The following is a 25,255-nucleotide window of genomic DNA, read 5'->3' as shown; positions in this document are numbered from 1 at the left end:
ACTCCAATCTCGTCCGAGTCGCCATTAATGGACATTTTCAAACCTTCTTCTATAAATACTCACTTCCAGGCCGGAGCATCTCGTTCATTGCTTTCGTATCGACAATCCCAAAGCTAATAACAAAGCAATAGAGAATAAGCAAAAAATGGTGTCTCAAACGGATTCGAACGCGCGAGAGAGTGTGATCGTCGTGATGGATGCTAAGAGAAACAAAGGGATGGTGGATGCGCTTGACTGGGCACTTAAACACTGTGTTCGCCGGAAAGACACCGTGATTGTGATCGGAGTTTTGGGTGAGATGGGAAGAAGAACGCTGCTCATTGCTTTCCGTTGAATATGGGGATTAACATCTCTGGAATATGTGAGTCTTTTTATTTACAACTCCACATGTTTGTTGAAATGCTTCACCTTGTTTATGTCTCTTCGCTGTTGAATTGTGGGGTTGGGACCCTGGCGGATATCGGCAAAAGAGTATGTGGGGTCTATCTGAAAATTTAGTGAACTAAATAATTTATTTTAAAGATTTTAAAGGGTTTAATTTAAATTGTTTAAAAAATTGAGGATATGACTTTTTTTTTTTTTGAATTGTTCAGAGACTTAATGAGAAGTTTTAAAAGTTTTAGGAGAATGTTTACTTAAAAATATTAAAAAAAATTGAACATTTTAAAGATATTTAAGAGTTTAATTTAAATTGTCAAAAAATTAAGGGATGTAATTAAAATTTCTAAAATTTTTGAGAGATTTAACAAGAAATTTTAAAAGTTACGGGACAGGGTTTACTTTAAATATTAAAAATGAAAATTTTTAAAATTTTGAGGGACTAAACTAAAAAATTTTAAATTAAGAGATTTAAGGAGAACTTTTAAAAGTTTTGGGAGAGACTTGATTAAAAATATTTAAAAATTAATGATTTTTTTTAAATTAAAGGATTAAATTAGTTTTTTTTTCTTTTATGATTTTGAAGGGAATCAATTGTTTAAAAAAATTTAGGGATCTAATTAAATTTTTAAAAGTTTAGAGAACTTAACGAGAACTTTAAAAAGTTTTGGGAGAGGGTTTAATTAAAAACATTAAAAAATTTAAAAAACCAAATTAATTTTTAAAGGCAATTATGGGTTGAATATTCCATCATGTGTGCCCATAATAGGCATGCTAAACAGGTACGTACTTTAAATTGCAGTGGAGAAGTTGGAGTTTTCATCAGGACATACAGAACTGAAACCCAGAGATCTTGGAGAAGAACTCGAGAGAAAAAGGGAACAATACCAAGCTATCCTTCAACCATTCACTCGAAAATGTAAAAGAAATGAGGTAACCCAAATCTCATTTTTTCCAACAAAAGATGGGTTTTTACCAGCATCTCATCTGAAACTTTGGGTTGATCAGGTGAAGTTGGAGGTCAAACTTGCAGCAGGGATTTGTCCCATAGAAATAACACTCAAGAAGCTCAAAATTCCAACACACGATGGATAGTTCTTGATAGGTATTCATGGCAACAATACACTTTCGTTGCTTCTATTTTGCACTTTTGTTAAGAGTGTCGTGCCAATAACATGAAGACGATAACTTCGATGCTCCAACAATTCTAATGTATATATATTCTTGAACGGAAAAGGGGATTGAATATTGATGATTGTTGTGATGTTCTTGATTCTTGACAGCCATTTGAAGAAGTACAAAATGTGTATATACTGGAATGTTGAATGCAATGTTGCAGTAATGAAAGGAAAAGATGTTGCCACTTTAATGCCATCGAGAGCTCCCAAGCCCAAACACTCGCCGGTAAGTAGCGAAAGAGCGGATGCCGAGACTTGGCCCGACGATCAACCCCTGAATGATCCAGAAAATGTGAATCAGAAAGCAGTCGAGGAAGGGGAATCACCTATACTACAAACTCCACGGGGTCCCTCTTGGTATCCGTTGCAATATAGAGCCGGTTTCCCTAAAGAATTTTCGTTGGACGAAATCGAAGAGATTACAAATGGCTTCTCTGATATCATTTGTGAAGAGGGGAATCTTAAAATCTATGAAGGTGTATTGGAGAATACCCCTGTTATAGTCAAATCTATTCAAGACGATGAACGGTTTTGGTCGATGCTTACGATCCTCTTCCGTGTACGCCATCGCAACATCATGAACATCGTTGGATATTGCCTCAGTGGTACAAACGGATTACTCATATCCGACTATCCGTGTTTGTATAATTTTGCAATGAAATTGCAATGTATGATACCTTCAACTTATTGGCGTTCTTTTATCAGTTTGGATTCCACAGCCTGAGAGCAAAACATTCTTAACATTGTGCAGGTGATATTTCTGCAATTAACCTGACTTGGAGAGCAAGGTGGTATACCGCCATTGAAATAGGTGGCAGCTTGCGCTATCTTCACGAAGAATGTCCCGATGGACCGATTGTTCACCAATCGGTCTGTTCATCTAATATCGTTTATTCCCATGGTTACTCACCTATGGTAAGTATATACAAAACTATATGTTTATCTCAATTTTATCAGAATTTGCATGCAAATTACTGACTGATTCATATGGTTTTATTTTACCATATTGAAGCTAAGTAATTTTATAACATCTAAGTGGCACAAGGGTGAGGTTCAATGTAATGGGAATTCAACTGGCAAGTAAGAGAACTTTTCTTATATGATGCTCGAGCTTGAATATAATGCAATTTTCTTTATATATTGGAACTTTAACACATCTGCTATGTCAAAATATTTGATATAATTTCTCACTTTGGTGTTTGAAGATGTCCAAACCTAGAGGAAGACAAAAGGGTTTATGTGGATGTACATGACTATGGATTGTTCCTTGTGGAGCTTATTTCTGGAAAAGTTGCAGGTTGCTTTCCACATGAAAATGAGGGTCAGACCTTAAAGGACTGGGTAAGATGTTTGATCAACTTGTTTCCTATGCTAAGGCGGCTTTCCTTTCGGAAAGGTGTTTAGTTGTGGTTTTGATCCTCGGATTTTGTCTTTCGTACCGCACTTGGGGTGTAGGGTGTAAGAGGTGCTCCCATGTGCAGTACGAGAGATAAATCCTGGGGTTAAAACCTCATACAGATCAAATACCGGACCTGTTGAGAGGTCTACGATCGACTATTTGTGGACAAGACTTCTTCCAAAAGAGTCGGAACCCATCAAAAGAAACATTTTCAACTGTTTTAAGGAGTTTTGCCATGAAAGTGTTCATGCATTATCATGTTATACATACGCAGAGGCTGATTCTAGGAAGTTTGTAGGCATCTAGCATTCCTGAACAGACTATAAATTATATTACCGGATTTGGGTAAATGTCGAATACATGTGTCTAATAGGGGTATATTCGATTTTTTAAGTTTTGTCAATGTATCGGATGCATAAAAAGTTCAGTGACAGAGAATATAGATGTATTGTGAAGTATTATGATCCATTGATGACACTCTTCTACTGTGAATTTTTAATGCAGGCGCTGCCACTGCTTGAAAGCGATTCAGTCACTCACCTGATGGATCCAAGATTGTCTGATAAAGATGATGATTTGAAGGTCGTTCATTGTATGGCTCGGGCGGCATTGCTCTGTTTGAAGAGTGATTCAGGCCGCAGTATTTCCATTAGCGAGGTCTTAGCTGTGGTTCGAGGTGATCAGCGTGCAATACTTCAATTTTGAACCATTCCAAGAGCTTGTAAATTATTGTTTGCTCTCATGAACAATGAAAAAGAGATCTCTCTGTAAAAAAGAATACTGTTGAAGGAATAAAGAGCAGCACTTTATAATTGCAAATTGTTTGCATATGAACATCGGGATCAAACTGGGGCAATCATCAAGCCCCGAATTCTAAAACTCTGTATCCGTACTTGTATACTCGTAATTCTCGGATGATTGTACTTGTATTTGTATTTTTGAAAAACTGGGATTAAAACATCACTGCCCGTTCATTAAATAGAATACATCAGTTACATCTGCCATACTTTCACCTTAAGATACTCAAAAAGAGTTTCGTAAGGTTATGAATGTTTAATTTTTGCACTAAATTCATCAAAACAGTATCCGAACTACCAACTATCCCTTAAAAAATTCTAGGCACACAAAAATTGCAGGTTAGTAAGACCTAACTGTTTCCGAATCCAGTAGGATCAAAGGGTGAGGAGTAACCATCTGCTCCTTTCTTCCATGATGATGCTGAGATTCCAATGTACAGTACTTTTTTCGGTTGCTTGGAGACAAAGAGCAACACTAAAAGGAAACAGGTACTCACCTGGTAAACCTTATTATAGGTGATCGTATAAGAATGAATGAAAAATTCTATTCACAGGTAATAGAGACTACTTTGATCAGACTGAAGATAGGTTGTCTTGGGTAGTCGGCCGGAATGAGCTTCCTGCAACTGCTGTAGATACATGTGTTAGAAGAGGTAGGAGCCATAGGCCCCGTGGATCTTGACATTGGTGGCCTGTCAGCAGTCATCCTCTCAGGAGGCTTTGCGACTGAATTTGCAAAGTTTGTTGCGATTCTATTTGCAGTATTTGCTGGATGCATAGCTCTAGAGGAGGAAGCTGGCAAGCCCAATCAAGCTGTATCTGTGTTCGCTCATGGTAAAGCTTCTGCCTTGACCTGTCTATTTGCTCCTTTACCCTCATCATGACACCCTCCATTTCGTTAAAGAAAGCTAATTTGGCTTCCATCTTATGGAACTGCATCGAATTCCAGCTTCTGAAAATTTCAATTTTGTCCCAGTTGCAAATCTAGAAAAAGGAGACCGCACTGTTTTTGCAACTAAATTACCTGATTTTCTATCAATGATATCGTAAGTTGCCGGATTTGATCCTCTTCCTGGTCTGCCAGAAGTTTTGCTTTCACTTCTGCCGCTGAGAGTTCTGTTACTGCAGCAAACTTTAGTTTATCAATGCTACTATCATCTTTTGTCTCTGTAGGGGCATGACTCTCATTTTTACCTTCTTTAGTCGCATCTGCCCAGAATAATAATAAAAAATGAGACAGATGAAAAAGGTACTTCTTATACTTGCCGTTTATGTTTTACTTTACATCGTAAAGACATTCGCAAGGTTGAATTTCCAAGCTACTGTACATAAAATCAAGAAAGATGGACTATGAATAACCTTGTAGGACTGAGTATTGCATCTCTCTCTCCATGTATATTTTAAACCTAACGCACAAAATGTTTATACATACTCCCACAAAATATTAATAAAAATTTTCAGTGCAATTGGCTTGTGAACGAAAAATTCACAGGAAAAAGGAAAGAAACCTGTGATTGCTCCATTTTCATTTGTAGAATTAGATGTGACTGGTTGCTGAGGCTCATTCCTTTCTGACGGATGAGAACCGGACACCATTTCAACATCATTTGATGCATCTGTAGGCTGAGCAGGCTCTCCACCAGAACTTGATTTAGCTGATTGTTGCTCATTCTTCGCTCTGGAAGGAGAACTGGAAACTGTCTCTACATTTTTCAATGTCTTTGCTGCCTCAGATAGCTCTGCCACTGGCTTTGATGCAGCTGCCTCAGAAGGCTCATTCGTTTCCAATGGAACAGAATCAGGCATATCTACTTCCTTTACTACCTCTGTCTGTTGAGAAGGCTTTTTTGATGAGGCTTCCTTCCCCCCAGTCTCCTCCACAGAACTTGGCAGAACAACGGTTGACATGTTATCCGATCCCCTTGTTAGACTTGGTCCATGATCCTTTTTAACTTCCTTATTAGTTGCAGAAGTGTCTGGCTCTTTCTAATCTGTGGATAGGCCATTGGATGAAGCTGATGTCACCTTTTCTTCTAGAAGAGAAGCTTCCGCATTTTGGTCAGCATGGTTGCTGAGACTTTTCTGATCCTCCTTGAGGCTTTGGTTTTCTGAGTTTTCGACAATCTGGGCATCCTGATTACCGGCATCGTTGACAACACTGCCAAACTCTTAACTGACATCAGAAATAAGAACCACAAATTGCCAAGGAAATATAAAAGCTTGAAAAGGTTTACTTACCTCTCAGAAACAGTTGGTTCCTTATTGACATCTGGTGGATCTTCCAAAAGAAAGCAGTTCCTTGCAGCCAGTTGAATGCTGGGAGAACTACCAGATAATGCTTTAAGAGAACTCCGGGCCGAAGCAGTAGCTATCTTGTGCCCAACCAGGCATGCTAAAAATCCAGCCTGCGAAGGAAGTACCATTAAGTTGTAACATCACCACTGATTAGACAGATGCAAATAATGAAAAAGTGGAATAAATCAAGAACAAACATTTCAAGAGAAGCTGCAAAGTCGAATTGAAGCAAAAGTTTTATACAGAAGCAACGAAGATTATCCATAATTAAGCATATGTGGGCAAGAAATAAATAAAGGACCTTGTATAGCACAACAACCATTCAAAAAGAAGCAGATTCAAAAAAGAAACCATGAAAAAGCTATTGCAACTGAGAATAAGAGCAAAATGCAACAGCATTTTGGATTTTTCTCATTCATTTGATGACCAAGCAGGCCACCGTAACTTTTACGTTGCAGGTTGGCAAAATATGAATGTAAATCCAAGGATGCTTGGTGCCAATTTCATTAACAATAATTACAATCAATCACCTAAATAGAATCGTAAGGTTAGTTTCACAGATTCATTAACTTAAGAATCAGGTTAAACTGCACAAAGTACAGCTACATTAAGTCCAGTCATCAACCTTTCCAATCAGCTTATTTCACGCCTTGACTTAAATCCATGAACAAGTAAGTATTCTCATAAGACTCAAACCTGATAAAGCCATTTAAATTATTCAAACACAAATAAATCATTCCCAATTATTTTTTAAGATGAGAACATCATTTCAGAAGCCGTGTATAAATTTAGAAAGTTATAGGAAGTTTCTTTTCCTTTCAAAATATCAATTGATGAACCGCAAAATTATGAACTCACACATTCAAATACCAATGCCATGACAGGATTTCCCACATCAGCAAATGAGAGTGTCCTTTCAGATGTTAAATCATAACCAACAGCTTCAAATGCCTCCCTTAGAGCCATAATTGCACAATTTTCATTGGTTTTTTGTCCATCTTTTGCTTCTTTGGTTTGTTCTGGCTTCGATGTTTCTGGACCACCTTTTACGTCAGTTCCAGTTTCAGGTTTTGACATTTCCTCACTAACCCTCACTTCTTTCTCATCTGCAGGTTTTGAAGTTTCCAAAAGTGTAGTCTGGGTGTGATCCTCTTGAGGAGAAGTTTCCAAGAGTAGTCTGGGTGTGATCCTCTTAAGGAGTCATGTTACTCTCTTTTGTTCTAGGGGAATCTTTAGGGACGGATGATCCATCACTTATTGCAGCAAGTCCAGCAATTTCTTTGGAATTGGTGTCTACATTATCATCACAATTATAGAATGCATCCTCAATTGGCATTTGAACAAAGTGCAGAATGCATTGAGCTTTGGTTTTTGTAGCAACATGCTCTGCAATCTCATTCCAGTTTTCTTTATAAAGTTCAAGAGCCTCAAGAAGAAGAAGGGTTTCGTGATCTGTCCAATTGCCACCACTAAGACCAGGTGCATCAGCAGGCTCCATGAGAATAAAATCAGAAGAAGACATTCCAGAGCAAAACTTCCGGTTATTAAAGCAATCAGTACATAAGTCAAAATCTGCCTGTGTCAAATACAAAAATAGTTAGCACCATAAAGAAATGTATCTATAAGTCGATAACTAAAAATAAGCCAATTTACTAAATTAGTTAATATTCTCCATCGTCATCGTTCAATTCATACAAAGCTTCGCTCAATGCTCTATTGTTTAAGTAGTGTGCCAAACATTAAACAATATAAAACAGACTTGCTTCATGCAGATGGTGCAAAAGATTCATGTTGATTTCTTATATGATGCAAACCTATTTCTACACCACTTAGATGGGAAGCGAAAGCTAAAAAGGCTTGTGGACTTTTTGCTATCATTTGGCCTAAGAAAAAGAAGTCATAAAAACTAATCTTTTAGTGGTAGAATTCTTTCTTGCTCCGTTAGAAATATAAGTCCCGTGAAAAAAATATATAACAACAAAGGGAGAACTGGACAGACATTATTGGCGCAGTTATTTTCTTGCATAATGCAAGAAATGTTTTGAGGTTAAAACTCATTAATCACTATTCACTAACCTGCTTCTGGCAATGGTAACGCTTCCGAGAGCAATCAGCTGAACATGAGTTGCAATGGTAATCCACAGATGGTCCCTCGGGTCTCAGCAAGTCATCAAAAACTCCATATTCTGGAGGAAACCCAGATGATGCAGATGGAGTTGAAAGATTAGGTTTGGGAACAACCGGTGGGCGTGATTCAATCACCTCAAAGTGAAATACCTTTTCAAGCATAGAATCCTTTTTGGCTGTCCCATCACCACTGTCATTGACCACAGCTGAATCAGCTGGAGGGAATGGATGGAAGTTAATCAAACCCCAGTAGTCCAGGAACTCCAATATTCCAACTTCAATATCTGACAGATCTTTCAACTCAATTTGTCTACTTGGATTCTTCATAATCCTATTACGTATCTCCAAGTACACATCAGGGGTACGCATTGGGGATTTCCCGTTAAAGAATAAAGGCAACACACTCTCCTCCAAATGATGAACTTTCGTCCATGAAAACCATCCTGTGAGTACATAAAAAAGGATGAATACAAAAACTGACGGCAGGAGGAAACACCAAAGAGTAATATTTCATTTTCTTCTCCTTCAATATTTATAACATCAAATTAACAGGCATCCATGAAGCTAGTTTATTCAGAGACCTACTTTGTTACTGAAAACTATGATCAACATTCTCTAGCATGACTGACAAACAGTGAGCAGAATACTTATTATCATTTCCTTGTGAGAGAGTTCAGACAGAAAGACTTTCGAAGAAGAAGAAGCGATAGCATTTTAATCGCAAATGATCAAGTACATCACCGAAAACAATCACACCGACAAAGTAATCCCTCTCCCTAGCTGAAGTCATCGGAAAAATCTTATCCAAGATCCTCAATTATCATAAAATGCACACGTTGATGCAGAAAATAACTCAAATATCGATCAATTTAAAACCCGAGATGTTAATTTTCTCGATGTTGATCTCTATGACATCATCCAATCATATCATCATATAGTCTTAAATTAGTATAGAATTAGAAAAACGATATATATGAACCAAAGAGTGGCGATGGGGAAAGTGAGGATGGTGGGGCAAAGAGTAATGATTTTAGCATCCTGAAAACGCAAGCAAATGGATAAATCACAGGAGAACATCGACCAAAAAACGTGGACCACAGGGGGAAACGGCCAACCAAAAATGAGACCTTCAACATTCAACAAACCACGTTGTTGTGGGTAAGAGTGGGGCATTGGCACTGTTCCCATCAAACATATCGCTGCAAAATCTTTCCTTGTTTTGCCGCACACCGCATGGGACTCGGGTCCCAATTCTCCCCAACCCATCTTTTTCGAAAACGCTGACACCAGTTTTTAGATGTTGTTCGCGTCCGGTTTTTAGATGCATCCGTTGTGATTACAATGAAATTACCGTTATGCTTGTCATTCTTCTCTTTTGTGTTCTCTGTTTCAATCCAACGATTTTTTTTTTTTAGTTTTTGTCGGAGAAAATGACTGCTGCAAAACGAGACGTTGATTTCACATACGAAAATGACTGTTACAATGAAATATCACTTAAATCCATGTTAATTTCAAAATATGCAATTGGTCATTTTCAACTAAAATTATAATAAATTCCATTAAATAAATAAATTATCAAGTTAATTAATATATCAAAAGATTTTATTTAAAAGATTTTTTTAAATATAAAGGACACTGAATTTATTTGCCCTAACTTCAAATTTGGTCATATCACATACGATGCTAGGAGCCATGTAGGGCCCTAACATTGAAAATTCTTATTTAATTCTTGAAAATGTTCAAAAATTTTAGAATAATATAAACTTAAAATTGTATTTTGACCCACAAATATGCTAATTCAGAATTTAATATTTTTAAAAATTATAAAACTTTAAATAAAATATTGTATTTTGACCCTCCAACAAAATTAAAGATATTCGTCCCCAATAATTTTTTTATCTTCGTCCTTGAATTATATTATTACGCAGATTTTCATTTGATTTGTTTTGTAAGTTTAACTTGAACAAATTAATTTGATTTTATCTAAATTTTATTTTATTCAATTTAATTATACTTTTTAAAAATTAAATTAGAATAATAAAATAAAATTCATTAATTTAAATAATTTAAATTTTTACTTGTTTCAATTTAACGCTCATTCCTAATAAAAATAGCCATGTCTTCACATGTTTTTTAATTTTACTGATTTTTGAAATTCTAGAGCCAAATTTTAATAGTCGGTCGAGTTTGAATGGGTTTCACGAGCAACTCAGCTCGTGATTTAATTACATAGATGCGGTAGCTGGAGTTACGATGCACCACATGTAGCGTGACGTAGTTGTTACTTTCCATGCCAATCTCAAACTGTGAACAGAACATTCGTATTATGACTTGGACGGTAAATAATTCGGTTAAGTTCGAATATTGTTGAATTTTATTTAATTTAAAAGATTTAAAGTTGAATTTTACTTTTTTGAGAATTCACGTATTTAAAATTAATAAGTTTGACTCGAAATTAAAATAAAAAAAATAAGATTAACTTGAGTTAAAAAAAACTTAAAGTTGAAATATTAACACTTAACTTGATTGAAACTCGAACCTAAACTTTAAATACATGAAAAAATTATACTGCATTTAAAAATTAACATATAAACGTTAATATTATAAATAATTTAGTCTAAAAATATGGTATTTTTTGAATTGATAACAAGCTTTCCAAGTATGGTATCAAGTAGTTCCCTTCGATTCGTTAATAACTCGAATCGAGTTTAGACTTGAGTAAAATCCAAAAAATAAGAGTGTTAATTAAACTTTGATCGAATCAAACTTAAATAAATTATAACATGTCTCGTCTCATTTACAATATCAATTAAGACTTTAGAATTATATGTGTACTTATACACGCCTATATTGAATTTATGTTAGTATATATTCATATTGTTTTCCATATGTTTATTAAAACTGAACATTAATTAAATTAAGTTGAATTGTGGATTTAAATACAAAATAAACTAAAAATAAAACAAAAATTTCAAATTCATTCAACCTAATTCAGTTCATGAAAATATTTCAGATTTAACTTGTTGATTTTCATAAGATAAAGGACAGATATTGTTTCCTCAATGGTACCACAAGTGGTCCTAAGTGATAGAAACTCTTGTCTTCGTCTTTAGGATTGTAAATAAGACCAGACAAATCTCAAATTAATTGAATTTTATCCGATCAAAGTCCAGTTAATATTTTCGGTCGATATTTAGATCAAATGGACTCAATTTGAAATTAAATTCAAATAGAGTTATTAATGAGTCGAACAAATTATTTGATGTCCGATTCGAAAAACTCGTGAACAACTTAAAAAATAATATTATTAGAATGTTTAATATAAAAATAAGTGTTTAAACTATACATATTTTCTCATTTAGGTGTCTAAACTTTTTTCAATCAATATGGGTGTCTAACGTTACAGGCTTTATTATTTTAAATGTCTATGCCGTAACGGTCATTAAAAATTATTGTTAACCACTCAAAATACGACATATGGTGCATTTATAATTTTTTGAAAACTTTTATTTGAATTAAAAACTTAAAATTATTTTTTTAAATCCTAAAAGTTTTCTAAAATTTCAAAAAAAAAAAAAGCAAACCTCTAAAATCTTTAATTTCAAACCTCCATTACTGTCGCCAAACCATCTCCGGCCGTCACTACTGCCGTTGCATGGCCACTCACCAATCACCGATCACCCATCGACAATCACCCTTATCGTCGTCTCAAACTTTTAAACCTCAAAATTTCCAATAACTAAATCCCTAACACTAATATTTAAATTCGTAGAAAGGGTATGATTCGTAGAAAAATTGTTTAAATCCCTAGAAGTTGCTTAAATCTCTTAATTTTCGTTGGCAGAGATGTATGATTGCAACAATTGTTTTCGTAGAAAGGGTTTTCATGGTGGGGTGTTTCGTTCGTAGAAGGGGCTTATACGTGGTGGGGTGTATTTGTGGGAGTGGGGTGTTTGGCGACAAAGATGACGAGTGGGTGGTTGTTCAGCGATTGATGATAACGACGACGATATGAAATGAGACATGAATTTTAGATTAGGAATATTTTTAAAATTTTATAAATTTTAAGGTATTTTCTGAAAAATAAGAAATTTAGAGTTTTTTAAGATTTATAAAATTTATTTTTTAAATAAAAGAAATGAAAAATTAGGCTAACGAGTCAAACACTTATTTATTAACTGATTTCTAAACAATTGTTATAGTGTTGATACTTAAAATGGTAACGTTAATAATGTTAGACACCTATATTAACTGATAAAAAAATTTAAACTCGAGAAAAAAATATAATTTAAATTGTTTCTATATTAGGCCTAATTAGAATTAATGTGATCATTTAATAACAAAAAATATGGAATAATAATAAATAAATAAATAAAGGAGGGAAAAAGACGAAATGGTTTAGGTAGGAAGTTTACATTAGATATTCACATCCAACCTGGACCAAGGATGGGCATGGGTTGGGTTAGATCGAGTTTTTGGTCCACTCGATCCGATCCGAGAATAAGAGAGTCTTCACCTGAGATCCTACTCCACCTAATTAAAATAAGGTTTCACTTAATCCGAATATATGACTTATAAATCCGATCTGATCCGACCCTAAATAATAAAAATTTTATTTTTATTCAATAAAAACGGATTTAATTGAAAAAATATATATATAAAGGGTATTATTATAATTATTTCTAAATATATAAGGTAAAAATATATTTTTTCGGGTCGAGTATTTTTCACCCTAAACCCGAATTCAAACCCGATTTTTTTTATAAAAAAAATTCGACCCGATCGGATCGAGTTCGGGTTGAGTGCCCAACTCTAAACCTGGTGCAGTGTTTTAACGACAAATGACAAATGGGTTGTTAAAATATCCATGGAAATTCTACTCTGTTTTTAAAATTGTGATCTACGTAAAGGGCAAACTTGTCATTGACCCTCTAATGAAGGATGTTAGTTGAAGAAAAAGAAAACACAACTTTAATTTAACCAAATTCTAAAATCTTAATGACCTGGAGAATCTTTGTTCGAGAATTAAAGGACATGAAAGCCACGTTACTATTTGTATAAACAATAAATTCAATTATATATTTAGCCCTAAACAGTCAAATTTAAACTATTTTTGTAAAATTAAATCCAATTGAACAATAATTAACTGGACCATTATAATCTTTATTGCAATTAAAATTAATAAATTTAGAGTCATAGATTCATGCTAATACAAAAATTGCATTATTTACAATCGTCATTTTCAACTGATATTACAGCGTTTGGATATACATATATAACTTTTGATTTTTTTAAATGTATTCTAAAATCTAAATATATTTATTATTTATCTTAAATTCAAGTAAAATTAGACGTGAGATCAATTCAATTTGTTTTTGCCCGATTTTTATTTTTAAATTAAATTTCGTTTTTTTATTTTTTATCTTTATTTTGAAAAAATATTTTTTGATATTTTTAAACAAAATGACAAAGTATTTTTCATAAATTAATTTTTTATTTTTTTATGTATTTAAAATTTTTATTAGACATGACATGATTTGATAACAATAAAAATAAAATAATAATATATGAAATAAACTTAAAATATGTCACTTAAATCAAACTGAAAATTAGATTAAAATACAAAAAAAATATTAACACTTTTATTTTAATTAAAGCCGCTAATTTAAAAAAAAATTTAAATTACAACGAAGGTTTTTACAAATATAATAGTAAATTAAACATGTGATAAGGACATTTTTCTATAATTATTAACAAAATAAAATTAGTCACTTAAGATCATATAAGGAAAATATTAAAAATTTAACCAAATAAACTTGAACAAAAGATAGATACGAATAGATCTGATCGCTTTGATAAACGAACCACAAAGAGGATCAAGTTATTGAGAGATCATTGACAAACCGTTAATTAGATTTGTACGATATGAAAAAATTATCCACGAATATAACTCGCATATCCAATCCAAAGGTCCAAAACATGGAAGATCAACATGATAATAAATAAGTGTCATATTGATTAGTCGTGATGATGCCAAATTCAACTTTGAGAAAAAAGATAAACGAAAACAACATCAAAACGACCGAAAACGTGTAATAAAGGCAGAGAAAATCGTACATTAATGGCAGAAGAAAGCGTGACATAAAAACATAATTATTAAATTTAAAAAAAATATATACCATAATAAAATAAAGTAAAAATCATGAAAATCAGCGGTCGACGATCAACATCAAAACTAATGCCGTTACTAATATAAAATTAAAAAAATTTAACTATGATAAAGAAAAAAAGAAAAAAACTAGAACAAAACCCTAGAAAATCCAGTATTTCAAATATTAGCGAATAATAATGCTAAAGTTTAAACAATAACCCGTTACAAAATAGGGATATGAAGTTACTAATAGTTTTTTTAAAATTATATTAACACTTAAAATTAAGATGTCTAAATTAAAAAAAATAAACACCTATAAATATTCAGATTTGCACTATGTGTCTTTAGTCGTTCGATGTCATTTTAGTCATTTGATTAATAGAATTAGTAAGTGGCATTCTCGTAATAGATCCGCATAATCAAACCCAAAGTTATACAACTGATCCTCTTCTGCCTTCTTCACGCTCTTCCTTTGTTTTGTATCCCCGTTCGAAAGTTGAAACTTCACTTTTCTTCTTTCTCTTTAAAGCAACCAAACCTCTCCAACCCTTTAAATTTTGTTTCCCTTCCCAATTATAATTTTCCTTTACTTTCCCGAGAAAAAAGAAGAAGTTCCATATCTCACCGGATCCAATGCCGGTCCCCGGCGAAACCGACGGCAAATTCAACAAAACCAACTCCGTAGCCCACATTCTTTCCTCCAAAACACCGCTGTTCCATCTTAAGCTCTACGCATTAATATCGATTCTCGTGGTCTTGTTACTTCTTTTCTCTTTTATGATCTTCCTATGTTTGCGTTTGAACAGAAACGCGCGCAAGCGCAAAGTGAAACATAGCTCCGGTCTAATCCCGTTGGTCTCTAAAGAGATATTGGAGATCAAGGCGTTGAATCAGAACGCCGATTGCTTTGTCGAGGAGGGAAAGATCGGAGTCTCGGTTCCCAGTAAGAGTAGTGAGGGAGTTAGCGATGATGTATCGGGAGCCAGTGACGTGTCGTCGGCGGATGCTCAGAATATCGGTTGGGGTCGGTGGTACAGCATGAAGGAGCTGGAGATGGCAACACGTGGTTTCGCAGAGGAGAATGTGGTTGGTGAAGGTGGGTACGGCGTCGTTTTCCGTGGCGTTTTGCAAGACGGTTCCGTCGTCGCTGTAAAAAGTCTTCTTAATAACAAGTACGTAAACAGTAAAAATATACCTCTTATGATCGTTTCGAGATATTGTGCTTTTGCTCTGTTTGTTTGCCGGGAAAAGACAAAACATTTTCTGTGAAAATATTTCTCTTTGGTTATCTTATTCATGCATGATAGATCCAAGTCTGACCGTTGGAGATTATTTGTTTTTTTGTTCTTATAATTACTGGTTTGACTTTGCCTTTGCTTCAACATTTTTCTAATAATATTAAAAAATAGTATTTTCTGGTTCAATTATGCTCCTAATCACTTTATCTTTGCACATTTAAAATTTAATCTCTTTACTTTTAACAACAATAATTTAGTTCCTTTATTCTTTTGATTTAATAATTGAAGTCCGATTGATAATACTATCAAAGTAATTAAGTTAAATTAGATTATATATGTTCTATTTAACAGTCATTTTGCTCATATGACCAATGTTAAATGCGTGAAGACTGAATAAGCAAATAAAAAAATTAAATATGAGGATGGATTGTAAGGTTTCTGATTCTAAATCTGGGGTCGTAAGATTCCACGGTATTTTTTTTTCAGAGGAGCAAAGTTTTTTACTTTCTACCTAGAACTAAAAGTAGATAAATTAAATTGCAAATGTACGAAAAGTACAGGGACTAGAAACAGAATTAGACCATTTTTCTTGTTCTTATTTATTTCTTGAGCTTACTCAACATTTTTCCCGTCTGCACTTATTAGAAGAACCCTTAATTTTTTAACTTTATAAGTACTTTATAAGTAGTTTATAGGTACAGGGACTAGAAACAGAATTAGACCACTTTGTTTGTTCACAGGGGACAAGCAGAGAAGGAGTTCAACGTGGAAGTCGAAGCCATTGGCAAAGTGAGGCATAAGAACCTGGTGGGTCTGGTTGGGTACTGCACGGAAGGTGCTCAAAGGTAAATTTTTGTGTATGAATACGTCGACAATGGGAATTTGGAAATTAACAATCGAATACTAAATCATAACATTATTCATTCAAGGATTCTTGTGTATGAATACGTCGACAATGGGAACTTGGAACAATGGCTGCACGGTGATGTTGATCCTGTTAGTCCTCTTACGTGGGATATACGGATGAAGATCGCGATCGGAACCGCAAAAGGGTGGGGAGTTCCATCTTTTGTTCTGTCATTTTTCATGGTCTCATGAAGCAGAATGTTGAAACAGTTAGCAGAATGGTTTTGGTTTTAGCTTTTAGTTGTTGTTTTCTTGTTTATGTTTGCAGATTAGCCTATTTGCATGAAGGGCTAGAACCAAAAGTTGTGCACCGTGATGTCAAATCGAGTAATATCCTTCTGGACAAGAAGTGGAATGCTAAAGTATCAGATTTCGGATTAGCCAAGCTCTTAGGATCCGAAGCGAGCTACGTGACAACGCGTGTAATGGGGACATTCGGGTTTGTTCTCTTACAAAATCTCATGTCTATATGAATTTTTATGTACCTTACATTATTGATTCTTATTTTGGTAGTATTTGTTGTTCTCTGCAGTTATGTTTCACCTGAATATGCTAGCACGGGTATGCTGAATGAGGGAAGTGATGTCTATAGTTTCGGGGTTCTACTGATGGAGATCATTACAGGGAGAAGCCCGATCGATTATTCTCGGGCACCTGGAGAGGTGAACACTGTGTTTCTCTTGCAATGCTTTCATTGGATGCCCGGAGGCCTGAACACCATAAACAATGCCTTTTCTGTTTTGCTGTGCATTTCAGATGAACTTGGTTGATTGGTTCAAAGGTATGGTAGCAAGTCATCGTGGAGAACAACTCGTGGACCCTTTGATCGAAGTTCAACCCTCACCTCGAGCTTTGAAACGAGCCTTGCTAGTTTGTCTCCGATGTATTGATTTGGATGCCAATAAGAGACCGAAAATGGGGCAGATTGTTCACATGCTCGAAGCAGATGATTTTCCCTTCCGCTCTGTAAGCCCTCCTATCACATGCATGCAGCCTGGTGCACAACCTTCATAATTAATACTTTAGTATAAAGAGAATCATAGTTTCATGTTCCGTAAATGAAAGTTTCATTTTATGATTATCGACCGATGTTTTCGATGTCGGTACTCTTTTATTACACCACAACACATATTAAGCACTTCAGGTTGGCCCCAGGGCAGCAGTTGGTGATAATACGCCTATGGAATCCCTTAAAATGCTTTTTATTTTGCAGGAGCACCGACTGGCACGGGAGGGATCCTCAGTTCCATCCACTGTGCCGATATCCGCAAGAGTTCCACACCCGAAGAAGCACACCGAGAAGGTTGATGCCATGAAATCGAGAAGGAAATGATTGCTTCTTACTCAAGGCATTATGGTTACTGAGGTCAGAATATATTGTAGAATAAGTTTTCCATTTTGTCCAAAATGAAGACTGATTAAAACACCTTGGATGTGCATATATATATATATGTTTTCTTACTCGGTTACTTTTTATCGCCATTTTTGGTTTCCCCGAGCCTTGTATATATGGACTTGCTTCAATATTGATATAATACCAGAGTCTGTTTAACTCTGCAATATCAAAGTTCGAACTTCAGATTTATCGGATCGAGTTAAGTTTGGGGGTCGATCATAGATCAAATTGTTCGGTTGAACGGTTACTCTCGGGTTAACAGAAGAGGAAATGCTTGGATATTCGGTTTTTACCTAACCTGGTAACCCTGTTGGTTTCACCAACATAACAAGGCACAGGCAGCGCCTTTTTGTTTGTTTTGGAACGATGATGCCGTGTTAAAGTGCTCTATGGTTATTATTGTGGATGTGGACACCGAATATCTCGTTGTTTGTTGAAATAGGCCTATTTCTCCGTAGATTTTCAGCATGAAAATGGCAACTGCCGTTTGGCACAATGGCTGGAACAGCTTAAAAGAAAAATCACATTGCTGATTCCCTAATATATATATATATATATATATTCGTGTGTAGTACTCGAAGAAGACCACGAATTTACAAATATGTTTAAAATTAACACAAATTAAACAGATATCAGTTGTTAAATGGATGATTGTTATTCTGAGATATATTGGGTTCAAGTACATTGTATGCAGGGGTGTTTTGTGTTTGAACATTCATTATCAAATAGTTGAGTTGTTCGAATATGTATTATATTGTAATTATCCCAAATTAATAAAAAAATATTTAAATTATTAAATTAAAATAAAAAAATGTTTCAATTAATAGATGATGTATATTGTGATATTTGTCACTAGTAACACTATTTTTTAAATAACCTTAGAGAATCAGGATGGATTAAAACCTATTGAGTTCGAATCAAATACTCGTCCCTAATTTTCCCTAACTCTAAATTTCTTTAAAAAAAAGAAAAAGGCAAATGAAATTCTTGGAAATAGGAGTTAATGGACTAAATTTTCATTGTGTGAAGAGTATAGGGACTTAAAAGTATCATTAAATCTTATATTATTTTATTTTATAGTATATAAATTCTGTTTAATTTAATCCATTTGGTACATAAATCCACTTGACTGACGTCAGTTTTACGATGCAGGAACAGACGTTAATCGAGCTTTATACGACACGTGTCACTTTCACATTCAATATCTTAAAACAACTAGTTACCTCGTCATTACACTACACGTGTACAAAAATCAAGCCCCCTTAAAAATTGCAAATGAAATTAAAAAGTTAGTTATTACGACGATCCCTTCAAACTCCCCTCATTTGCTGTGTGGAAGTTTGGAATACATTTCGAGCGTTTCGTAGAGAAGAGTGTGTGTGGAAGTTTATTTTGCTATGGAGGCGAAGTTGGTCGAGAGGTTAGAGGCCGCAGTGGAGCGGCTGGAGGCTCTAGGCGCGGGTGTAGGAGTCTCCTCCAGGGGCCTTCCGGATATCGGTGTCGATATGTCTTCGGATCCGTCTATCATTGCGTTTGACGATCTGATTGATCAATATGCGGCGAAGGTTTCCGATGCGGCGGAGAAGATCGGAGGTCAAGTGCTGGATGTAACTAAATTGCTTCTCGAGGCATTTTCGGTGCAAAAGCAGCTTCTTAAGGAGATCAAGCAAACTCAGGTTACTGTTTTTTCTTTCCTTTCCTTTCCTTTTTATTTTGTTATAACTTTTTGTTGTTATTGCGTTTGTTTGAGATTTTTTTCCGGACGAATCATGTGAAATCCAGTGAACTAGATTCCGGCGCAATTTATCTTTAGCTCAGTGTGGTTTTGGCGATGAATTGTACAAAAGAGGGAAATGCGAAAAGATATCTTAGTCATTAGATAGCTTTCTTTCCAACCTGAAGAGTGTCCATTATGTTTATGAAATTTGACTATGATTGTTACACGACCTTAAGAAGCATTAGAATTATTGAGAAAATACAATATTATTTAGCAATTTTTTAAACCAAATAAATAATCACGAAGCATTTCACTGATAGAGTTTATAGGCAGCTATCCTAATAAGATGTTATCGAGGAGGAAGTTAACATTTGGTGGCTTGAGTGTTTCATATTGATTTTTTTGAATAAGTTGGTTCTAGCTACTATATGCTTTTATCCATTTATTCTGCAAGTATTGTATTCAGTGTGGCTACATCTTGGTAAATATTAATGAGACGTTTGAATGCGTTGCTCTGTTTGTACAGAAACCTGATATGGTAGGCATGGCTGAATTTCTCAAACCATTGAATGAAGTGATCATGAAAGTTACTGCTAAGGCAGAACAGAGAGGCTCCGAATTTTTCAACCACTTCAAGAGTGCGGGGGAAAGTCTTTCAGCTTTAGCATGGATTGCTTACACTGGCAAAGATTGTGGTATGTGAATGTATGTTGTGGCCTAGTTGCTCATAGCTATTTCTGCATTAAGTAGCCACTTTTCTCAATGATGTGACTTACGTGTAGGGTGTAGTGTACCATAAATCTTAACCAATTTTGAACAATGCTGGCGTCTGTTTCACACATCTGTTTAAAGTGTCGATTTATATTCCTGCCTTTGTTCAATGCTAGAATTAGGCTCATGCTTTCAACTAATCACAACACAGGAAAAGTGTGGCCTCCCTTCTCACTTTCATGCTTAGGCCTTTTGTAAAAGAATTTGAGAGGTGCTGCTGCTTGTATGTAACCATATCGAGTGAAGTTTGTGTTATGTGTAAATAGCCATTCTACAATTTTACATGACATTAGAATATGATCTCCTGCTTCTTGTTTGATTCTTTGTAATGTTTTCCTTATTCAAGGTTTGAGCATGCCTATTGCACATGTGGAAGAAAGTTGGCAAGCCACTGAATTTTACACCAACAAGGTACTTTTTATTTCCAGCAAGCCAGCAACTCAAGCTGGAAACTGTGATCCACTAACTTGTTTTCTATTATTTTGAAGCTAACGAATAAAATTAAGGAACATCATTGGATGCATAGCATAAAAGGGTGTTAAATCTTCTTATATTTATTTTGTTTCCTTTTCTCTTAAAAATATGGATCGATTATGATATTGTTGTTAGGCAGATTAACCTCTCTTTTTGATGCAATTGATCTATTTCCTCCAAAAATATGAAATACACACAAACACGCACATATTTATCAGAGTAGAAACTCTAATAAGTTGAAATTAGTAGTAAGTTGTGATTAACACATTATCTTTTCATGTAATGGTGTCAATTGAATTGATATGATCATATATTTAAGCAAAATGTCTAGTTGATCGGTATTAAAATATGTATTGTAAATTTCAGGTTCTTATGGAGTACAAAAGCAAAGATCCAAACCATGTTGAGTGGGCCAAAGCATTGAAGGAGCTGTATTTACCAGGTCTGAGAGATTATGTCAAAAGTCATTATCCTCTTGGACCGGTATGGAATGCCTCTGGTAAGAAGGCATATGCTGCTCCATTGAAAGCTCCTCCACCAGGTGCCCCAGCAGCTCCTTGTCCTCCACCTTCATCTTATTTCAGCTCAGAATCTTCTAAACCTTCTTCATCACAACCAAAACAAGGGTTGTCGGCTATTTTCCAAGAGATCAATTCCGGGGATGTCACTGCTGGTTAACCTCTTACCCCTCTCTCCCCCCTGCTTTCTTGACTAATTTTCACTTTGATGTTGAGCAACTATGATCTGATTCTCTTAATGTGTAGGCCTGAGGAAGGTTACTGATGATATGAAGTCGAAGAACCGTACTGATAGATCAGGGGTTGTTAGCACCAGTGAAAAGCGACCACGTTCCATCCCAGCTACTACTGCTCCAAAAGTCGGACCACCAAAACTAGAGCTGCAAATGGGTCGTAAGTAAGTCGGCATATTTCCTGTGTTAACTTTTATTTGGGCGGTTGATACTTGATAAAGGTAGTTGATTTATTGAGTGTCTATTACTTGTAATATTGGTAGGTGGGCTGTCGAGAATCAAATTGGAATCAAGAACTTGGTTATTGATGATTGTGATGCCAAACAGTCCGTGTATGTTTTTGGATGCAAGGATTCCGTTTTGCAGATTCAGGGTAAACTTATTATATCCATGGATGTAATATATTTATTTTTTTGACAATGCAATGTACTTTCTTTACATGTATGGTTGTTTGCTTTATCTCAGTGCTTTTTTTTTTTTTTGGTTCTATTAGAAAAGAGATGACTGTTGAAAAGTCATATACAACTTAGCGTTGTTATATTATGCAGGGAAAGTTAACAATATAACACTTGACAAATGCACGAAGATGGGAGTGATATTTAAGGTTTGTAGGGCAAGATCTACTTTTTACGTATATATCTTCTGAAGCATAATATGTACTCATTATGCCTTTTAAATCGACAGGATGTTGTGGCTGCTTTTGAGATAGTAAATTGCAATGGTGTTGAGGCACAGTGTCAGGTACATTCTTCATCTGGTCCTGTTCCGTGCTCTTAGCTTGATAATTTTACCATATACCACTGCTGTGGCCTGTACTTGGTGATAATTTCTATACCTGTGGTTATCTACTTCGTGTCTGTTCTAGGGTTTTGCTCCAACAATTTCAGTGGACAATACATCTGGAGCTCAGTTGTACTTGAGCAAAGATTCTTTAGATGCATCTATAACAACAGCAAAGTCAGTTGACGTCAATGTATTAGTACCTGGTGCCGACTCTAATTCTGACTGGGTAAGTTTTCAAGTTTTCGAACCTTTTGACTTACGGTTTTATTAATTACATAACTCTTGCTTCCTCTGTTTGGAATTCATTTGTTTTACTTATAGATAGTTGAGCTTGAATTATGTTGATATCCGTTTGATTTCCGTGTCTTATTTTTATGAGTTAATTGCATCATACATCCCCAAAGTATACCCAAATTCTCAATTGACCCCAAACTTCAAAATATTCTAATTGAACCTTTAATCTATCAATATCATTTCAATCAAGTTCTTTTAGTCCAGCAATATGTTTGAGCATTAAATGTCAACTTGGATCTGATGTAGAGTATGTCTAAAACACTTGGATCAAATCTTAAACACTTGTGCACATTCTACATGGATAATTTGGATCTGATATGTAAAAACTATTTGTGTAATTAAATTCTAATAAGGTTATTTCTCTTTTTAACACGTTAAATTCAAGTTGTTCATGAAGTATTTGTGCAAAGCTTAAAATTTTATACATGTGTTTTAAATATGTTCCGCATCATATCTAAGTTGACATTTAATGTTCAAGCTTATGGCTTGATTGACATAATGACATTGATTGCTTAAGGGCTCACTTATAATGTTTTGAACTTTAGGAACCAATTGATAATTTGATCCATAGTTTGGGGACCGCCTGCTGCAATTTACTCTTGTTTTAAACTGCAATATTCATGTGCAGTTAGAAGTTCGTTCTGCATATAAATTGAAAGACTATTAATAGCATGGCTAGGAATTGCAATTCTAATTAGAATTCGGTTATAAAATCGGAAGTATAACAATGGGTTAGCTTGTGGTACATTTGATACAAATACATAGGTATGCTCGATTGATTATGTCTTGATAGTTGATTCTTAATTTCAGTTATCGACAGTGTTATGATCACACATTCTAGAGACTAAGAAATAAAAATTATTTGAACTAATTAATGATATTATAAAAGTAGTGGGAACAAATATTACCTTGAAATCATCCTAGATTAATCAAAAAAATTATGTCAAATTAAATATAGTGACCAAATTCCAAATTTGAGCATAGTGAATGGACCAAAATTATAATTTAACATAGATTAATCTACGAGTAGTTTAATGCTTGTCATGTTCCATTCGGGGATATGCACTGCATGGTGCTTGGAAGGGCTCCTCACTTCTATGGTCAAATAGCATATTTGGTCCCTATAAGTTTAAATGTTTAATAAGTCCTTATTTTTTAAAGTTAAGCAATTTAAGATCCTAGTTTCGTCCCCTGTTCCATTATTATTTTTGTTTACCGTGAACGGATGGCTTACCATGTTTTTGGTCGTATAGGTGGAGCATCCTTTGCCGCAACAATATATCCATGTATATAAGAACGGCCAATTTGAAACTGGTCCAGTCTCGCACTCAGGAGCTTAAAGTAAGACACTTCAATCTATTTTTTTAGCATGTTTCTATTTTTTTAACTTAAAAATCTTTTATTTCCTTGGGATTTTGATCTCTTCTTTTTCTACCCTTAGATCAAATTTATGACACATACCTATATGTCATCATCTGAGTTTATTTCTTCGTTTTACTCGAAACAATTTGAATATCTTCCACGAGGACCTTTATGAACTCTTTCTATATTATGTTGCAATTTGAACTTCAATTTTGCAATGCTCAATTTTTCTTCTTCTTCTTTTTGGGGATTTAAGTTGCTTACTTATTTACGTTGTTGGATGTCCTGGAAAGAAGCTGGGTGATAAAAATATGAAAACGTGAAATGGGCTGCTTATGTTTCTGGTTATCGAGTCCATGTAAAGAGAAATAGTAAACCGGTATTGATGGTTCGATCGAAACTTTCAATATCATTGCTTCTCCAATTGGGTCATTCAGTCCTCCAAATTTGCTACTTATGTCTTTTAAGTCTCCAAACTATTCAATTATATTTTTATAACATTCTGTTCAAAACATTGGGGTCTTCTTAATCAAGACACTCCCAAGAATAGATAATTTTTTAAAGTTGAAACAATATCAAACATCATGGGAATATAATATTCTTTTATTTCTTATTGTTAAAGATTTAGACTAATATAATTGAGAGATCCTTCATAAATTTAAGTTAACATAAATATAAATATAAAATTTATTTAAATATATAGTTATTTAATTCGAAAATCTTTAAATTTAAAAATTAGTGTAAAGTACACAAATGGTTCATGACCATAAGATATTATTTTGTTGAGTTTCCTTACTATTGAAAGTTATAAAATGATCATTCGACTATAAGAGATTATTTTGTTGATATAAGAGATTATTTTGTTGAATTTTTCGACTATTAAAAGTTATAATATGATTACTTGACTATTCATATATTTCAAAATGATCATTTTTTATTAAAAAAATTGACGTTTGTCTGGTGATTGAGATATGATAAAATCTGAGAGTGAAACTCAAACACTTTTATATTCTCTCTGACCTCTAAAAATAACAATTATCTCTTTAATCACTAAGAAATTTTCATGTATTTGTTAATAAATTTTAAAACTCTAAACTAACCCGACACGTATATTTTACCCAAAATCACTATATGCACGCTTGGTTAATCAAATTTAGTTACTTTTCACCCTCTGCCCCCGTCTACTGGTGAAATGGCCGTTGATGAGAGGAATGGTTGGTGGACCACACGCACATGTG

General features: G+C 34.5%; 3 protein-coding genes and 1 pseudogene across 3 annotated transcripts; 3 read left to right on the top strand and 1 right to left on the bottom strand.

Annotated features, from left to right (window-relative positions):
* Positions 1 to 1,186: 1,186 nt before the first annotated feature.
* On the top strand, positions 1,187 to 3,660 carry LOC120215018 (proline-rich receptor-like protein kinase PERK10). The gene is made up of 6 exons (XM_039212823.1): positions 1,187 to 1,483; positions 1,662 to 2,224; positions 2,308 to 2,471; positions 2,569 to 2,636; positions 2,762 to 2,897; positions 3,460 to 3,660. The coding sequence occupies exons 2-6, from the start codon at positions 1,681 to 1,683 to the stop codon at positions 3,658 to 3,660; spliced, it is 1,113 nt and encodes a 370-aa protein (XP_039068754.1). The 5' UTR covers positions 1,187 to 1,483; positions 1,662 to 1,680.
* Positions 3,661 to 3,902: 242 nt separating this feature from the next.
* On the bottom strand, positions 3,903 to 9,501 carry LOC120215017 (annotated as a pseudogene).
* A 5,330-nt stretch (positions 9,502 to 14,831) lies between these two features.
* On the top strand, positions 14,832 to 18,057 carry LOC120214845 (probable receptor-like serine/threonine-protein kinase At4g34500). The gene is made up of 7 exons (XM_039212645.1): positions 14,832 to 15,497; positions 16,304 to 16,408; positions 16,493 to 16,615; positions 16,738 to 16,908; positions 17,002 to 17,131; positions 17,226 to 17,435; positions 17,683 to 18,057. Exons 1-7 carry the CDS (start codon positions 14,959 to 14,961, stop codon positions 17,800 to 17,802), a joined length of 1,398 nt encoding a protein of 465 aa, XP_039068576.1. The 5' UTR covers positions 14,832 to 14,958; the 3' UTR covers positions 17,803 to 18,057.
* Positions 18,058 to 19,215: 1,158 nt separating this feature from the next.
* LOC120214844 (cyclase-associated protein 1-like) lies at positions 19,216 to 24,063 on the top strand. Its single transcript, XM_039212644.1, has 10 exons — positions 19,216 to 19,541; positions 20,109 to 20,277; positions 20,700 to 20,764; positions 21,194 to 21,500; positions 21,592 to 21,742; positions 21,842 to 21,951; positions 22,127 to 22,182; positions 22,263 to 22,319; positions 22,444 to 22,587; positions 23,909 to 24,063. The coding sequence occupies exons 1-10, from the start codon at positions 19,263 to 19,265 to the stop codon at positions 23,993 to 23,995; spliced, it is 1,425 nt and encodes a 474-aa protein (XP_039068575.1). The 5' UTR covers positions 19,216 to 19,262; the 3' UTR covers positions 23,996 to 24,063.
* The last annotated feature ends 1,192 nt before the right edge of the window (positions 24,064 to 25,255 follow it).

Source organism: Hibiscus syriacus, unplaced genomic scaffold (genome assembly GCF_006381635.1).
Source record: "Hibiscus syriacus cultivar Baekdansim isolate YM2019G1 unplaced genomic scaffold, ASM638163v2 tig00110109_pilon, whole genome shotgun sequence".
In the NCBI taxonomy this organism is placed as follows: domain Eukaryota; kingdom Viridiplantae; phylum Streptophyta; class Magnoliopsida; order Malvales; family Malvaceae; genus Hibiscus; species Hibiscus syriacus.
This window is presented reverse-complemented; position numbering and strand designations above follow the sequence as displayed.

Bases quoted from the DNA above. Each gene is read 5' to 3' on its own strand.
- LOC120214845 (XM_039212645.1), top strand. From the start codon at position 14,959: ATGCCGGTCCCCGGCGAAACCGACGGCAAATTCAACAAAACCAACTCC. The intron at 15,498-16,303 runs GTACGTAAACAG...GTTTGTTCACAG, and splicing joins AAAAGTCTTCTTAATAACAA to GGGACAAGCAGAGAAGGAGT. The intron at 17,436-17,682 runs GTAAGCCCTCCT...TTTATTTTGCAG, and splicing joins ATGATTTTCCCTTCCGCTCT to GAGCACCGACTGGCACGGGA.
- LOC120214844 (XM_039212644.1), top strand. From the start codon at position 19,263: ATGGAGGCGAAGTTGGTCGAGAGGTTAGAGGCCGCAGTGGAGCGGCTG. The intron at 21,501-21,591 runs GTTAACCTCTTA...CTTAATGTGTAG, and splicing joins TTCCGGGGATGTCACTGCTG to GCCTGAGGAAGGTTACTGAT. The intron at 21,743-21,841 runs GTAAGTCGGCAT...TAATATTGGTAG, and splicing joins GAGCTGCAAATGGGTCGTAA to GTGGGCTGTCGAGAATCAAA.
- LOC120215018 (XM_039212823.1), top strand. From the start codon at position 1,681: ATGTGTATATACTGGAATGTTGAATGCAATGTTGCAGTAATGAAAGGA. The intron at 2,225-2,307 runs GTATGATACCTT...AACATTGTGCAG, and splicing joins TTTTGCAATGAAATTGCAAT to GTGATATTTCTGCAATTAAC. The intron at 2,898-3,459 runs GTAAGATGTTTG...TTTTTAATGCAG, and splicing joins GTCAGACCTTAAAGGACTGG to GCGCTGCCACTGCTTGAAAG.